At 42.1% G+C, this 18183-nt stretch overlaps 1 protein-coding gene and 2 long non-coding RNA genes across 4 annotated transcripts; 2 read left to right on the top strand and 1 right to left on the bottom strand.

The window, feature by feature from the left end:
* Positions 1-1088: 1088 nt before the first annotated feature.
* LOC131447320 (uncharacterized) lies at positions 1089-15954 on the bottom strand. Its single transcript, XR_009234025.1, has 4 exons — positions 15498-15954; positions 2407-3057; positions 2232-2298; positions 1089-1262 (listed from the first exon to the last, which is right to left on the bottom strand). It is a non-coding gene; the product is annotated as an uncharacterized LOC131447320 (long non-coding RNA).
* Positions 4202-9164, top strand: rnmt (RNA (guanine-7-) methyltransferase). Of its 2 annotated transcripts, none has more exons than XM_058619023.1 (11): positions 4202-4249; positions 4990-5153; positions 5229-5358; positions 5495-5620; positions 6082-6191; positions 6290-6471; positions 6554-6718; positions 6797-6914; positions 8118-8219; positions 8313-8346; positions 8999-9164. In XM_058619023.1, exons 1-11 carry the CDS (start codon positions 4228-4230, stop codon positions 9034-9036), a joined length of 1191 nt encoding a protein of 396 aa, XP_058475006.1. In that variant the 5' UTR covers positions 4202-4227; the 3' UTR covers positions 9037-9164. The 2 variants fall into 2 exon arrangements, with proteins under 2 accessions (XP_058475006.1, XP_058475007.1); XM_058619024.1 differs by lacking the exon at positions 4202-4249 and adding an exon at positions 4273-4581.
* LOC131447319 (uncharacterized) lies at positions 15668-17454 on the top strand. The gene is made up of 3 exons (XR_009234024.1): positions 15668-15758; positions 16967-17063; positions 17151-17454. It is a non-coding gene; the product is annotated as an uncharacterized LOC131447319 (long non-coding RNA).
* Positions 17455-18183: the final 729 nt, after the last annotated feature.

Raw genomic sequence — 18183 nt, 5'->3', positions numbered from 1 at the left:
CTCACAGATAAACTGGACTTTTTTCAATGATTTTTAGGTGTTTTTTGATGTTTGACTTTCACACAGAAGCGTTGAGGTGGCCTGATGTTCCCTCTGGTGAGTGTTTATGTCCTGACGTCCTCACAGTTCAGGGAATCCCCCTCGAACAAACGCAACACAGTGAGTCTTTAGCCTCAGCTCGAGTTTCAGCAGAATCAGATCCACCTGATAGAAGGTGGTCAACAATCAGAGCAGAACAATGACGCCCCACCTGGAACCTGAACCTCTGCAGACCGGGACCAGACCACTGGAACAACCTCATGTGGCAGTGTCTCATCACGAACAACTGCAGCGCTGTGTTTGATCAGTGATAATCACAGAGTAAAGAGCAGGAGGAGCCTCTGGAGGAACGCGGGTCACGACACCAGGGCGGAGAATAGAACACTGTTTCTCTTCATCCACACCAAACCACGCTCGCGCTGCAGTACATATGGCAGACCTGTATGTGGCGCTGTAGCAGGAGACGACGAGCATGTGTGCTGTGTATGTAAACAATCACAGAACAAGAGAATCAGCTGTCATTCAAAGAATATAACGGTTGCTTCTGGTTATTTTCTTCTGGAACCAAACTCTCACATGACTGGGTTTCTCTGAACCTGTCACTTAAATTTGACCGATATATCGCAAACGTGAATATATCTGACTCTTAAAATCCCATGTTTACACGTTGGTAAACAGGTGGGCGTGGCCATAAACCCGCTGTCATTCACTGTGGTGCTGATCAAATATGTCTGATATATCATTGGTTAAAAACGTAAACGACGGAAGAGGCGTGGCTGCTGCTCACGGCTGAGGCTAACATGACACGAAACGTTTTAATTGTTCAAAAACATCATGACTTTATCAACCGTGGTACTGAGGACCACTTTCAGACGTGACGTGAACATCCATGCACAGACACGAGTAGATGCCATTTGTGATGACCAATCAGTGTTGAGATTCTCCGGATGACATCACGCTCGGAGCCCTAGGACGCTCGGAGCCCTAGGACACTCGGAACCCTACGTCACTCGGAGCCCTAGGACGCTCGGAACCCTACGACACTCGGAGCCCTAGGACGCTCGGAGCCCTAGGACACTCGGAACCCTACGACACTCGGAGCCCTAGGACGCTCGGAGCCCTAGGACACTCGGAACCCTACGACACTCGGAGCCCTAGGATGCTCGGAGCCCTAGGGACGCTCGGAACCCTAGGACACTCGGAACTCTACGATGCTCTGTCTCCTGTAGAAGAAAAAGAAAGAAGAGAAGAAACCGCTGTCGTAAGTGGTTTCACAACAACATCCAGAGCCGAGGTTCACATTAACTTCAGGAGCTTCGTGTGAACAAGAACTTTCACATGACGAGTGTTGTGGAAATTCTCTTGATGCTTGTTGTTGATAAAGAATGAAATAGAGATGAAGGTCAGAAAGTCTGATCGATGCTATGCAGAAAGACCCAGAATACCAAGACCTATCTACATTTAAGTCTGTGATACACTTCAGCGCACATGCTATATCGAGGACCCTGGTATACTCTCGCGTCAGGGTCCTGTAGTATCCCATTTCACGAGACATGTACGAGGAATCTGAATTACAATTTCACGAGCAGCTCATTTGACGACTCGCTCGCTCGTGTTGAGGTCAGACCAGGATTTCCTGGAGTCACGGCTGTGGAGCATCTGCTCGTCACTGGACGTGGTTCTCATCCACAAGGAGCTCCTGAAGTTAGCGCTGAAAATGTCCCTGACTTCCATCTTTGGGCCAAAATACACCGATCTCCAGAATTCACGACATTGGTGACGTTACGTCACTAAAGTGATGCCACGGAGCGATAATTCCCGTCCTGTGTGAACGTGACTTTAGTACTGAAGGTCAAATATTGACCTGTCATGTGACGTAAAGTTAGCAAACAGGTCAATGCTCCTTATTTACGACATTTGTTAACAACAGGTGAAGGAGCCATGTGACCTGTGTGTGTGTGTGGGCACTGTGACAATAAAAGCAGGTAGATTCCATCCCCAGAGATCCCCCCCTCCTGTGTGTGTGTGTGTGTGTGTGTGTGTGTGTGTGTGGTATTTAAGTATCAAAGCCTCTTCTGTGTGTGTGTGTGTGTGTGTGTGTGTAAATGGAGAACACAGTGAATGAGTGCAGAAGCTTTTTACTGCAGATCTGCTTCTTTCACAGCTTTGAAACTCTGTAAGGTCAGATTTACATGTTTATAGAGCTTCCATCCATCCACCAGTCCATGTGTCTGTCCCTCCATTCCTCTGTCCGTCCATCTGTCCCACAGGAGGAAAGACAATAATGAGACGAGTTCACAGTTATTTAACAATTTCACAGTTAATTATTTAAATGAAATGATTAAATGTTTTATTCCTTTCACTCACTCATTCATCTTCTACAGTTTTATCCTCCACATAAGGGTCACAGAGGTCGCTGGTGCCAATCCCAGCTGACAGAGTGTGGACAGGTCACCCGTCCATCACACCACGTTTCACTGAATATTTCTGTTTCTTTTCGTGGGAAATTAAATATTTGATTATTTTAGTTTCACAGTAAACAAACTTACAAGGATTGGACGACTCCCTGTTGAATCATTTATAACGTTTTATTTTGTGAGGTTAAAGGTCAACCTGCTCTCAAGTTGACCTTGACAATGATCTTACAGGGAACACGAGGTGTTTTCTCTTCATTACAGGGAAGAACTCAGACGGTTATTAGTTTTCTGGATTCCTGTGAGGTGAGATGAAGTTAGGTTGAGAGCGTGAGGAGACGGTGGCGACGGTGGCGACGGTGGCGAGCCGCAGCGTCTGCCAGCACAGCAATAAGTCTCATCTCTCCATCAGCAGGATGAATTACAGACATACCAGACAGGATCACTGTATGAAAGTGATCCAGGATCAGCTGATATGAAAGTGAAGCCTGCGGTGTCTGTCTGCATCAACTCATCCAGTCCCAACCTTTCAGGTCCAAAACACCGACATCAACCTGAGCCCAGATCATGTGACGCTGCAGAGGACGGGGAAATCCACTGTCTGCTGCTGCGCACACACACACACACACACACACACACACACACTCCAACACTGACTTCATCTTCACTTCAAAGTGAAAACGTGGATGAAAATGTTTTCTTTTATCCACTGAAGTCCACATATCTACTTTATCTCAGTGTTAGACAGACTTTTCCAACAGGAAACTGAAGTTTGTAAACCACTCACTCTCCCACAACATCTCACACACACAGAAGTCGTTGATCCACTGCTGCGTCCATCAAGTTCAAATACGTAATTTTGCGATTTCAGCATTGAAAAATGTTCAGATTAATTTAAGTGACACAAAGTGACCACACGAAGCAGCAGCTGAAATCCCTGGTTTTCTCTATGAGGTTTGGTGTGGGAGAGTGAGTGGTTTACAAACTTCAGTTTCCTGTTGGAAAAGTCTGTCTAACACTGAGATAAAGACGTGAACATGTGGAATAGATCTCACAGCCTTGTTTTCAAGTCTCAGTCTGGTTCTTAGCAGCAGGGGGCGCTCACAGTCAGGGCTGATTGTGTCAGTACCTTGTACAAACACACTTTGTGTGAAAGTTGAATGAAATCACATTTGTGTAGTTTGTGTTGAAGCTCCTGCTTCATTTAATCCAGAAACAAACTCAATGATAACATTTCTCTTTGTGATCGTCATAATATTGTATAACATTTGTCCAGTTAGTAAATGTAAAACTTATTCATTTAAATCCTATTAACAGCAGGTTTACTGTCATCAGGTCAGTATTATACTTTACGGACTCCTCCTGCACCTCAGTTTGATTTTTAATATTGCTTCTTACAGGTTCACAGCGCCGCCTGGTGGCTCTTTACTGTCTCAACAGCATCCATACAGTAAACAGATCGGATTATTTGTGAATTATTTCTCAGTTTCACAGTAAAATAAAGACATTTTTACACATCATATATATCTATTATGAATATTTTTCATTTATTCCCTTGAAGAATTTAATTGAAATTGAAAAAAACACTGTTATTAGTATTATTATAAATAAATAAATAAATAAATTAATGAATGAAGGAATGAATGAATGAATGAATGAATGAATGAATGAATGAATTGACTTAAATCCTAATTTCAGCGAACAAAAAACAAGTGTCGCAGAAAAGGACAAATGTGACGTCACCACAGCCGGAACCGAACGTGGGTCACAGCGCATGCGCCCAGTCTGCAGACACCGTGAGTAAAGTGTTGTTGTTGTTTTGTTGTCTTTAACTCACGTGAACGTTAAACCCTGTTTGCTTTAAACGGCGGGTTATCACCGGAAGTATGGTTTGAATATGGAACGCGTTTCCTGTTGCTTCCGGTTTCTCTTAGACTGAAAACACGCGTCTGATTTCACTGTAGCGGCTGTTAGCATGCTAACTGCTAACGTTAGCGGTGGTCATTTAAAACAGTCCGTTAATCTGCGCAGATTGACTGGTTTGACTGGACTGACCATGAGCGCCCCCGACAGAGCGGTGCCGCTGTCACATGAAGGCAGTTTATTCGATAACATTCAAATTGATCAGGTATCAATAATCTGGATGGTAATCCGATTTTTAATGATCTTCATGAAGGTTTCGGTAAAATGTTGGAACTGGACAAATGAGCACATTACTATAACAAGTTTAACAACAAACTACACAGAGTAACTAGATTACCACTATTTACAGATTAACACTAATTACTCACAGATTAACAACTACTCACAGATTAACAATAACTACTCACAGATTTACACTAACTATTCACAGATTAACAATAACTATTTACAGATTAACAATAACTACTCACAAATGAACAATAACTACTTACAGATTAACAATAACTACTCACAGATTAACTAGTGGCAGGATTGCCAAATGTCCAGTGAGTCCTGACGGCTTCTGATGGCCATGTCTCCTCAGACTCGTTGACCTGTGTTTGTTTGACTTCAGACTCAAAGATGAAGTCTCAGTCTGTGAGGACAGAAACGGTGAAGGACGGAGGAGATGAGGAGGAAGGAAGGACTTTAGGAGCAAGAGGAGAAGGAGACAGAAAAGCCATGATCAGGAGACACGAGGAGGAAGTGGACAAAGAGGTCACCACACCGAAGAAGAGCGTAAGTTTACTGACTGGTTATCTCTCCTATATGGTTATTGGTGATTTGATGTATTGATGGTTATTGATCTTTCAGGCGACTGACCACGGTGTGAAGGTGGCGAGTCACTACAACAGGCTGCAGGAAGTTGGTCTGGCTGCTCGAAGTCAAAGCAGAATCTTCTTCATGAGGAACTTTAACAACTGGTTGAAGAGCGTCTTAATCGGTAACCGATCAATAAGCAATGAGCAGTTCATCAATACACCACAGACTGTTGGTGTTTTGGTGTCAGAGCGGAATAAGTTCTGACAAAGAAAAACACCTGAATTGTCCTTTAACTCCAGTAACTGCTTGATTGACAGGTGAGATTGTGGACCAGGTGCGAGGGGCGGGGCATCAGCAGGTGTCTGTTTTAGACCTTGGCTGTGGAAAAGGAGGAGACCTCCTGAAGTGGAGAAAAGGCGGAATTGATCACCTGGTCTGTGCAGGTAAACTGTTCTTGTTGAACGTCCCCAAACATCGCAACTGTGAAGTCCTCAAACCTTTGCACCTAGACCTCGAATTTCTGGAACTAACTTTTACAACTAGTCTCCAGACTTCTGCCATTGTACCTCCAGTGTCTGCAGCCAGTCCCCAAACATCTGTGACTAGTCCCCAAACATCTACAACTAGTCCCCAGACTTCTGCCATTGTACCTCCAGTGTCTGCAGCCAGTCCCCAAACATCTACAACTAGTCCCCAGACTTTTGCGGTTGGTCCTCCAGTGTCTGCAGTCAGTAACCAAACCTCTGCAATCACCCCTAAACTTTGGTGACAAGTCCCCAAACCATTGCAACTAGTCCCTAAACTCCTAGAACGAGTCCTTGGATTTCTGGTACCCGGAATTCTGAAACTATTTCCCAAACGTCTGTGACATTGTTGTTAAATCATAAACATTTGTTGTTCTCAGATATTGCAGCGGTGTCAGTGGAGCAATGTAAGAATCGTTATGAAGACATGAAGAGGAAAGGTCACTTCAAAATCTTCAGTGCTCAGTTTATCGCCGCAGACTGCACCAAGGTAGAACCACAGCACCCAGATCAGTTCATTCCTAAGCAGAGGTAGAATGATGACACAGAGATGAGTTCCCCCTGATTTTCCTGGTGTGTTTGGTGCAGGAGTTCCTGTCAGAGAAGTTTGACGACCCTGAGTTGACTTTCGACATCTGCAGTTGTCAGTTCGTGTATCATTACTCGTTTGAGAGCGAGCAGAAAGCAGATGTGATGCTGAGGAACGCTTGCGAGCGCCTCAAACCAGGAGGATACTTCATCGGCACGACGCCAGACGCCTTTGAACTTGTGTATGAACACATTTCATGAAGTTTACATTTTCAGGCCTTGCTTCTTTATTACTCTACACATCAAATCTGTTCTTGTTTGCAGTAAACGCCTGGAGGCATCTGACTCTTTGTCATTTGGTAACGAGGTTTTTAAAGTCTCCTTTCAGTCGAAAGGTTCGTATCCTCTGTTCGGGTGTCAGTATCACTTCAGCCTCGAGGACGTCGTCGACGTCCCAGAATTCCTTGTTTACTTTCCTCTACTTGAGCAGTAAGAGTTAATTTTTGTGGTTCTCTGTTGAAGCTGCTGTGACTCTCTCTAACACTTTTGTCTCTGCTGTCATGTTAGCATGGCCAAGCGCTACAACATGCGTCTGGTGATGAAGAAGCGCTTCTCTGAGTTTGCAGAAGAGAAGGTGAAGAACGAGCATCATCGCAGTCTGATGATGAAGATGACGGCTCTGGAGGTAAAACAACATCCAGACACAAACATTAGCTTAGCAGGTTCGACTATTCACCATCGTTATGTCCAGGAAAGTATGAGGTTCAGCTGAGCCAATACTAAAATGTGACGTCATCAGACTTCCAGCCTCTGATTCGTCACTGAAGAGTCACAAGCGCGATGTCCGACACAAGAATCAAAGGCAACTAGTACCGCAAGCGGTTCTGAACGGGTTCGAGCTTGAGGGCTCGCGAGTCTCTGTGTGCCCACGTCGCCACGTGAGTCCTCTAGCTCATCTCCCGTTCATTCACCGCTTGCGGTACTAGTTATTGTCAGTCCTAGTTATTTTCAGCGGTGTCCCTGCACAAAGTTAGAGGACACTTCCTGTTTAAAATGGCCACCTTCCTTTTGGGTGAAAGGCGTGTCCGTAAACGTGTTCAGGGAAGTTTCCTTGTCTCACAGATCAAGTTTTGTGCAGATCGAACAATGTACGGCTAAGTTAAAGGGCACTTCCTGTTTTAAATGGCGGACTTCCTGTTGGGTTGGAGGCGTGTCCGTAAACGTGTTCAGGGAAGGTACATTGACTCGCATATCAAGTTTCGTGCGGATCGGACAATGTAACCTTGTTGCTCGAACCCTAACAATGTCGTCATCTATAACAGTTAGTAAAGCAAATGTGTTGAACAGAGTGTATTTAGAGACAGCACTGCTGAAAGCCAGCCATCGTGACCACATTCAGTGGTATTTTAGTTCAGTGTCAGACGTTCAGTGGTATTTCAGTTCAGTGTCAGATGTTCAGTGGTATTTTAGTTCAGTGTCAGACGTTCAGTGGTATTTCAGTTCAGTGTCAGATGTTCAGTGGTATTTTAGTTCAGTATCAGACATTCAGTGGTATTTCAGTTCAGTGTCAGATGTTCAGTGGTATTTTAGTTCAGTGTCTGATGTTCAGTGGTATTTCAGTTCAGTTCTCAGACGTTCAGTGGTATTTTAGTTCAGTGTCAGATGTTCAGTGGTATTTCAGTTCAGTTCTCAGATGTTCAGTGGTATTTCAGTTCAGTGGTATTTCAGTTCAGTGTCAGATGTTCAGTGGTATTTCAGTTTAGTTCAGTGTCAGATGTTCAGTGGTATTTCAGTTTAGTTCAGTGTCAGATGTTCAGTGGTATTTCATGTTAGCATGTCGCTAGCGTGCACCTCTGTGAACACTGACATGTTGAATTGTGATTTTCAGTCGTTTCCGTGTGAGGACGGAGCTCGTCAGTCCACAGACGACAGGACAGAATACTGCCATGCTAAAGAGCACTGCAGCAGGGCAGGAGCCAAACTACCACTGGTGAGTCTGAAACACAACAGAGTGACATTATTAAACCTCATCATCACAGATACAGATCTACATGTGTTCACGTGTTCTGTTGTTGTTGTGTAGGGAACTCTGAGCAGATCTGAGTGGGAAGCAACCAGTAAGTTTCTCATTTATTCACTTTTATTTATTTATAAATCTACAATGTGATTTAAAAAAGAAATAAAATAAGTTATTTAATGTTTCATTGAAGTTTAATTCCCTGTTTTTTCAGTTTGTCACGTTGATGTGAAATGTGTTTGTCAGGCATTTCAGACATAGTTAAGGGGGTTTTGAGTTTGCTGTGAACGCCCCCTACTGCTGAGAATCAGCAGAGATACAGGGGCTCATTTTCATCTATCCATCTTCTACTGCTTCATCCTCCACATGAGGGTCGCTGGTGCCAATCCCAGTCACAGCCTGGACAGGTCGCCAGTGCTCACTTTCATTTAGTGAAAAAACTGGTTTTAGAAAATCTAAAATCACACAGTGACAGCAGGGGGGCGCTCTCAGTACAACAAACCTTCAAACTGCCACAGTCAGAGAGCAAACTTCTGGTATGAATAACTGAATGGAATTATCCGTGTGTGGCAGCAGAGGGAGCTGCTGCGCCACAAACGTTACCAGTGTCATGTGACAGTCTTATCAGCAGACAGACAGACGACTTTATTAATCCCTTTGGGAGGTTCCCTCGGGGAAATTAACAGCTCCAGCATCCATACACAGCACTGTTAAAAATAGAGAATCACTGTTGTCCTCTTGTCTCTGTGCAGGTATCTACCTGGTGTTTGTCTTTCAGAAAATGTCCTGACTCCTCTGCTGCTGCGTCGACCACCTTTTGTTTTTGTTGACCTGTTTTCTTTTTGATCGTTAAGTGTTTACTTTGTTGAAATGAAGAAAAATACATTTAAAGTTGTGGAAATAAAAACTAAAGTGTCAGTTTTTCATGTGATTTATTTCTTCAAACTTTACTTCAGAGTAAAAATGTCTTTGTCTCAGAAACACCAGAGGAACCTTTTCCACTGGGTCACATGACCGTGACCTTTTAATCACACGTGACGCTCTATTCATTTTAAGACGGAGACTGAAACCTGACCTTGTCCTGCTGGAATAAAAGTGAACATTTGTGTCCTAGCATGGACAAGGTCCTCACTTATACAAAATGTCCTCGCTTTGACAAAATTTAATTCAAATCAACTTATTTGTCGCCAAGGAGCTATTAAAAGGCACAGAGAGCGGCACACAGGACACAGACGTATGTAAACACTGTCCACAGTGACAGAGGAACTGTCTGTGAGGGACAGGCAAAGACAGGTTGTAATGCTGGAGCTGGGAAGGGTCGGAGTCCAGATGCTGGACTGCTGTGGGGACAAAAATGTCTCTCCTCCTCCTGTGTCCTGATGAAACCCACACAAACACAGAATATAAGACATGTGAAGGGTCTCAGAGCCCTGACAATGTCCTCTTTGACAAAACGTCCTTGCTATGACAAGATGTCCTCTGAAAGAGACCAAATTTCACTTGCAATGGGAAACGTCAGATGATGTGGTCATCCAGCTGGTGGAGTCGAAGACCAAGTTAACTTCGCAGAAAGGCTTCGCGGTCAAAGCCGAGATCTGCAGGGCTGTCTTCGCCCACACGCCTGAAGAGGTACATGAAGCATGGGAGATTTAACGTGGAGAAGTGGTTTCACTGCATCGACAGCCAGACAGTGCTGGGAGCCATCCAGAGAGAGATCGGGGAGATCAAAAAAGCTGGACCCGTAACTGATTGGTGGTGGGTCCCAGGTGACGTCAACATTGCTGATCTAGTCATGAGGGTATGTTCACATGAATGGCTAGGTGAAAGCTACATGTGGCAGAAGGGTCCCGAGTTCCTGTCTAGTCCAGTCGAAGATTGGCCCATGAAATCCGCCACGGAAGTGGCAGCCGATGCTAGAGAGACAGTGAGCAAACTCCAGAGAAAAGCCTTTACAGCAGTCCTCACCAGAGCTTGAGCAAAGAATGTTGTTAAACTCTGGTGGTGAAGGCCCAGTAGCCACAGATGAATTTAGCAGGGCTCTAGAGTCCTCAGGATATGAGACAAAATCGACCTCTGTTGAGACCAAGGAAAATGAGACACTGTGGGGAGCCACGCTCATAGACCACTTATTGTAAGTCGCTTTGGATAAAAGCGTCTGCTAAATGACATGTAATAATAATGTAATAGACCAAGTGGGTCCCAGAAGGTGTGGAGTAGTCCGTTATGCCTGAAGGGCTGTGAAGAAGTGGTTGGCTCATATAGGGAGAGCCCTTATTCCTGCATTCCAAGACCTGTGCCTGGCCGCCCAAAAGGGAGTCACATTTCCTGTAACGACACTAGACAGACTCGTCCTCAGCAAGGATGCGGTGCCATGGTAGTCCAAACCATTACCTAGGGAGAGTCCGGGGTGCCCCTAGTTCCATACAGTGCCTGGATCAGCACCCTTCTCGCATGGGAGGCCCATGGAGCTAACCAAAAAAGGTGTTGCTGGCACACTACTTTGGGTGAGGTCTAAAGCATGGGTGGTGCAGGGACCAAGGATTACCAGAAACATGATTGACTCCTGTGTGCACTGCCGAAAGACCAAAGCGAGGATGTGCAGACAAGTGATGAGTGAACTTCCTCTTGAACGAACTGAACCAGCCACGCCATTTGAGTTAACAGCACTGGACCTCTTCGGCCCCTACGTCATCAGACACACTGTAAGACGGAGAACAAAGATGCAGCTGGCCTTCGTGCGCCTGAGAGCGGTCCAGATCGAGGTCGACAAGTCCCAGAATCGGTGGAGCCAGCTGGCGGGCCTGGGCCTCTTCGTTTGACAGAAGTGGCACGCACCTGCTATAAATGTCACAGTGGGAGACCTGGTGTGGTTGGCTGACCAGAATGCGCAATTGGTCAGACAAATACAAGCTCTTACAAGTTATCCTGGGAAGTCGATGTCGAAGTCGAGAACCTGACACATGATCTTGACCAGTAGATGGCGACAAGAGCCAAATACTGTGACCACAGTGACACCATGTTGGCAGGGGGAGGTGCTGTTCACATCCAGAGACAAACATCCACAGTCTGTTCTCATATTCAGACGTTGTCATGTTGAGACAGAGCAGGGACAGTTTGGACATCTTCAAGATTCACAGCTTCCTGGTCCACAAGAGTCTCTAAGAGTAGAATGTGAGGCAGAACTTTCAGGTGCCAAGCTCCAATCCTGTGGAACCAGCTCCTCTTTGTGAAACTGTCTCTACATTTATATATAATTATAATAGCAGCTATATAATTATGATATAATTAAATAGCTACTATTAGAGCTGAACCTCTGTAGACTGCAGCTGCAGTTATGATGAAGATGATGATAGTTATTAATGTTAATAATCTTTGAGTTGTTGCTGCTCAATCTTTTCTCATTTCTCTTTTTGTAATCTGCTGTTTCTGTACATGTGACACCTACGGTCCGTTTGTCCGTCCTGATGGACGGAGCTACGGTCCGTCTGTACGTCCTGATGGACGGAGCTACGGTCCGTCTGTACGTCCTGACGGACAGAGCTACTGTCCGTCCTGACAGACTGATCCCTCCTCTGTGGCTTGTCCTGAGGTTTCCCTGTACAAAGTTTTTGTGTGAGGGTCTAAGGACAGAGAGTGTCTCTGTTGTATAGACTAAAGCCCCTCAAGGCAGATTAAGTTATAAATATATAAATACAATTGACTTAACTTGACTTAAGGGAAACATACAGCTAAAGTTGGACTAAAAAGTAAGGTCTTACTGTGTTTTCAAATCATATCAGACAAATTCTGACATGATTATTGTAAGTTAAGTTTCCCCTCAAATGCAAACCTCAATGCTAAGTGACTTAGATATTGTGTTTATCTTGCATGCTTAACAACACTGAAATTAGCATCCAGAGTCACAGCTTTAAGGGTCGCCACAGTGGATCTTAGATCACCTTAGTTTGAAAACCATCTTTGGAAGGTAAGTTTCCCTTATGTTGCCCCTTAACTGCAGACCAGGCAGACCAGGAAGCTGTGAATCTGGATGCTAACCCCACAATGAGATTCGTCAGTGAAAGAAACAACACTGGAAAATTAAATAAAGGTTCATGTTATTAAATAAGAAATAAAAAGTGACCCAGATTTTCTGATGCCAACAATATATTATATTGTGTTCATGCCTGTCTTTGTTGTCTTTGACCTGAACATGTCCACTGATGGCTTCTTGACTCAGTTACAGTTTTATTGTCATGTGTGTTGAACCTGGCATCAGCTGGTGCTTAACCTGTCCAACTGACATGTGAGGAATCTGAATAAGGCGATCACACAGCCCCTTATCACAAGTTCCATTGTGAAGCTCACAGTGAGGCCTTTAATGAGCTCTAATGTGTGTTTGTCACATGACAAAGGTCAGCAGCTGCTGAACAACATGAACACAGGTGGTGAACTCGATATGTTTGACAAAGAGACAACAAAACGTAAAACGTTATTCTCTTAATCTGCCAGTTATTCTCTTTATCTGTCAATTATAATCTGTCAAATATTCTCTTTATCTGTCAGTTATTCTCTTTACCTAGGGAATAACTGACAGGTATTCTCTTTATCTGTCAATTATTCTCTTAATCTCTCAGTTATTGTCTTTATCTGTCAATTATTCTCTTTATCCGTCAGTTATTCTCTTTATCTGTAAATGATTCTCTTAATCTGTCAGTTATTCTCTTAATCTGTCAATTATTCTCTTTATCTGTCAATTATTCTCTTAATCTGTCAGTTCTCTTTATCTGTCAGTTATTCTCTTAATCTGTCAGTTATTCTCTTAATCTGTCAGTTCTCTTTATCTGTCAGTTATTCTCTTTATCTGTCAGTTATTCTCTTAATCTGTCAGTTCTCTTTATCTGTCAGTTATTCTCTTAATCTGTCAGTTATTCTCTTAATCTGTCAGTTCTCTTTATCTGTCAGTTATTCTCTTTATCTGTCAGTTATTCTCTTAATCTGTCAGTTCTCTTTATCTGTCAGTTATTCTCTTTATCTGTCAGTTATTCTCTTAATCTGTCAGTTCTCTTTATCTGTCAGTTATTCTCTTAATCTGTCAGTTATTCTCTTAATCTGTCAGTTCTCTTTATCTGTCAGTTATTCTCTTTATCTGTCAGTTATTCTCTTAATCTGTCAGTTCTCTTTATCTGTCAGTTATTCTCTTTATCTGTCAGTTATTCTCTTAATCTGTCAGTTCTCTTTATCTGTCAGTTATTCTCTTAATCTGTCAGTTATTCTCTTAATCTGTCAGTTCTCTTTATCTGTCAGTTATTCTCTTTATCTGTCAGTTATTCTCTTAATCTGTCAGTTCTCTTTATCTGTCAGTTATTCTCTTTATCTGTCAGTTATTCTCTTAATCTGTCAGTTCTCTTTATCTGTCAGTTATTCTCTTTATCTGTCAGTTATTCTCTTAATCTGTCAGTTCTCTTTATCTGTCAGTTATTCTCTTTATCTGTCAGTTATTCTCTTAATCTGTCAGTTCTCTTTATCTGTCAGTTATTCTCTTTATCTGTCAGTTATTCTCTTAATCTGTCAGTTCTCTTTATCTGTCAGTTATTCTCTTTATCTGTCAGTTATTCTCTTAATCTGTCAGTTCTCTTTATCTGTCAGTTATTCTCTTAATCTGTCAGTTATTCTCCTTATGTGGCTAACTAACAGGTAAAGAGAATATCTGAGTGAATCTCTCAGTGTCACTTGTCTTTTTCAGTGTTGTGTGAACTAAATACTGATTAAATAAGTATTGTGATGGTTACAGTAAGTTTGACAAAGTATTTATGTCACCGTGCTGTTGATGACAGCATGGTGACACAGTGAGTGAGTGAGTGAGTGAGTCAGGATTCAGGGACCCACTCTGTTTAAGAGCCTCACGTGTTGTGTTTTTTGTTTCCATTGCATAAATCCCGTGGAGTGGAATGAGGGCAGGTGAAGCTGAAGGCGTCGCAGGTGATGGAAACATACACCTATTAATTAGACAGAAATTAAATGTGTGTTTCATCACAGGAGACAAAAGAGAGTGAACATCAAGTACAGGGTGTGAACTGTTGCTGATCTTACCACCCACATTCCTGCAGGAACACACTGACCTCAAACAAGACCCACACCCTGCACAGCACAGCTGACTGTCTGTCTGTGTCCGTCTGTCACTCTGTCATTTACATATATATATATATAAACTGTCAAACTTTACTCAGCCCTTTTAAAAATCATCTCTTCTTTATCTCATCTTCAAAAATCTTATTTTAAATCCAAAAAATAAATGTAACGTTATTTGATCATACGTGTAAAAAACAAAACAAAACTGATTTGTTTTGCCTGATACAATGTTGTTTTTTTCAAATTCACCTCATTTAAAAATATGGTTTTAATGTCATCTTAATTTAACTGAAAGATGTGGATTATCGTTCAATCTTAAATGATTTTCTCTTTTCACTTCAGTTATTTTATATTTATATTTTCATTCAGTCATAGACATTCAGAATAATCTCATCTTTAAATAGAGAAGAATTAGAGATTATGGCTGGGAACTGTTACATAATTCATCTGTTCATCTACTCATTCATTCATGATGAACCTCATCAGATGTTTACTCCTGTTTCACTGATTATCCTGATTCTCTTCATATTAACTGATCCTGGTTCTGTTCAGATAAACTGATCCTGATTCTGTTCAGATTAACTGATCCTGATTCTGTTCAGATTAATTGATCCTGGTTCCGCTTGAAAAATATCAGTTGAAGGTAAATTTATGGGACAAGACAAGATTTTTTTTTAATATACATTTATGTGTATACATATATATATATATATATATATATATATATATATATATATATATATATATATATATATATATATATATATGTGTGTATGTTGCGCTTCTCACGTGTCGTCGGTTAGTTTCTGGGTTACAACCTGGTTTTGGGTTAGAATCAGATTTAGGTTAAACACGATAATAATATGTGTGTGTGTTAAATGCTCCAGGTGTGTATTAGAATTCTTTAATGACAGCTTCCTCCCTCTCTCTCTTCAGGTTAAAGTGGAAACAAACAAACAAACAAACAAACACTGTGTTTGAGGGCAGTTTGCGTGTATGATGAGATAATTATCAGTTTGTATGAGGGAGGTCACGTGACGTCAATGTTCTGTTCTGGATTTAAACACACGTTGCAGATGTTGACGCATCTTTAACACTAATTAATAAATAATTACTGGGTGTAAAATCAAAATGTCACTCAACTCGTTTCAGCTCATCATCTGTAGCCACGCCCACCTGACACCGGCCAATCATTTGCCAGGGAGGTGAGTCTCTGTCGTCCTCATCCTCATTGATGTTGGCGCGTTCACCTGCTGCAGCCACCTTTACATATAAAAGAGAGACCACAAGGCCCGGGAGACACAGACCAGAGACAGAGAGAGAGACGGAGAGACAGACATAGAGACAGACAGAGAGAGGGAGACGGAGAGACAAGAACGGAACAGATTTCACTTCAACATTCTGGTGAGTACTTTTATATGACCTTTTTCTTCTTTTCACTTTAATTTTATTTCTACGTCTATATTTCATTTCACTTATATAATACACATATATGTGTATTAAACACATATGTATGTGTATTATACACATACATATGTGTATAATATGTCGAGTGTTAAACAAATGTATTGACCAGCAGACAATGTAAGGTTGAAGCCTTACTCAGCGTCCCTAAATTAACAGCATTGGTAATTATCAAAATCATTTTTTATGTAATGGTTTATACACCATTATTAATACACCATTTTAACCAAGAACTAAAACATTATTATTATTGTTGTTGTTGTTGTTGTTGTTATTCATGCATTTTCGATTGACTGTTTTTAAAACCTTGTTTAAATAGTGAAATACATTATTATTCATTGATTAAGATGTCAAATTATAATTAATTATAATTATTTACTTGCATTTTTTGAACAGAAAGGTTCTATATATATATATATATATATAAAACAACAACAATCCTTTCATCCAGAAAATAATAAATAGATTAATGGACGAAAGTGGCTCAGTGGCAGAGGAAGGTTGTGGGTTAGATTCTCAGCTCCACGAGTCTACATTAATGATGTGTCATGTTGCTCCTGGGTGGCTGTGCTGATGTATAGATGTGTGAATGGGTGAACGGAAAAGGTGCATGTTTGAGTGATGCCATCAAGGGTAGAAGAAATCACCAAATATATATTTTTTTCTTTAATGTTTTTACTTTGTGAGTGTCGAGAGTGTTGAATGTACTGTATTTTATTGTTGCAGCCGTGTCAAAGTGTCACTGTCACTGATTGGGACAGACAATAACGTCTATCTATCTATATATGTATATATATATATATATATATATATATATATATATATATATATATATATATATATATATATATAAATGTGTGTGTACATGTATATATATACATATATGTGTCTATATATTTATACACATGTATATACACACACATACTGTATGTATATAAACATGTGTATATATATACATATATGTGTATATGTGTGTGTGTATATATAAAAATATATGTATATATATTTTATATATATGTATATATACATATATATAAAATATATATATGTCTGTATACATATATACACATATATATGTATACAGACATAATTACAAAACAGAGATGATTGAGGTTGACGGATCATTTCACTTCATCATTTTCCTTCAGGACACGATCAGACGTTGATTTGATAAAAAAAAGGGAGGAGTCAAGAAATCAGCCACAATGATGGTAAACGTGTTGCTCTTCGCTCTGATACTGCTGGGTGAGTTAAACACACAGTACATCTCAACAGGAGTCAACTGAACAAAGTATGTGACTGAATTCTGACCATATTCTTTAACTGCAACAGCATCCAGCAGCCAGCCGGCTGAAGCAACCCTGAAACTCCGCTGTCCCAGAAGTGCAACCACAAATACAACATCTGCCCCAACCACAACAAAGGGTATTGATAATGCAGCCGATGCCCCAATGCCCGCTACAACCACAGCAACAACTGCAGTAACAACTACAGCAACAACCACAGCAACAACTGCAGTAACAACCACAGCAACAACCGCAGCAACAACTGCAGTAACAACTACAGCAACAACTACAGCAACAACTGTACCAGTAACTGCAGCAACAACTGCACCAGCAGCAACTCGAGAAAGTGCAACAGCAGCTGCAACAGCCGCAGCAGCAGCAGTAGCAGCAGCAGCAGCAGCAACAGCAGCAACAGCAGCAGCATCCACGACAGGATACAACGCTGAAAAAGCAGCAGCAGCTGCAGACAAAGCTACAGCAGCTGCACAGTTGGCAGCAGCAGCAGCTCAAGCACTACTCAACGGACAAATGTCACCAGAAGAGGCCGCTAAAGTTGCAGAAGAAGCAGCCAACGTCGCCAAAGAAGCAGCAAAAGCAGCACTAGAAGCAGCACAATCAGCACCAGAGTCAAGCGCAGATCTAGTGAAGAAAATAGCAGAGGCCTCGTCAAACGCATCAGCTGCTGCAGACAAAGCAGCAGAGGCTGCAAAGAAAGCTGCTTCTGCAAAAACAGCAGAAAGTGCAGACGCAGCCGCAGCAGCCGCAAAAGAGGCAGCAGCAGCTGCAGCAAGAGCTCTGGAGGCACTACAGCAGGTATTATCAGAAGCCAAAAACAAACCATCTGACGCAAGCACAGGAACATCACCACTGCAACAATTAGCCATTTTAGCAGCAGAGCTGGCAGCAGAAATGGCCAATACAACATCAGCTAAAGCAGAAGCAGCAGCTGCAGCAGCAGCAGCGGCAGCAAAGGCAACAACTGAAGAAATGTCTACTCAAAAGGCAAAGGAAGCAGCTGATTTGGCAAAGGAGGCAGTAGAGTCTGCACTGGCAGCAGCAGCTGCTGGAAAAGCAGCAAC

This window comes from Solea solea, chromosome 20, assembly GCF_958295425.1.
Source record: "Solea solea chromosome 20, fSolSol10.1, whole genome shotgun sequence".
NCBI lineage: Eukaryota > Metazoa > Chordata > Actinopteri > Pleuronectiformes > Soleidae > Solea > Solea solea.
This window is presented reverse-complemented; position numbering and strand designations above follow the sequence as displayed.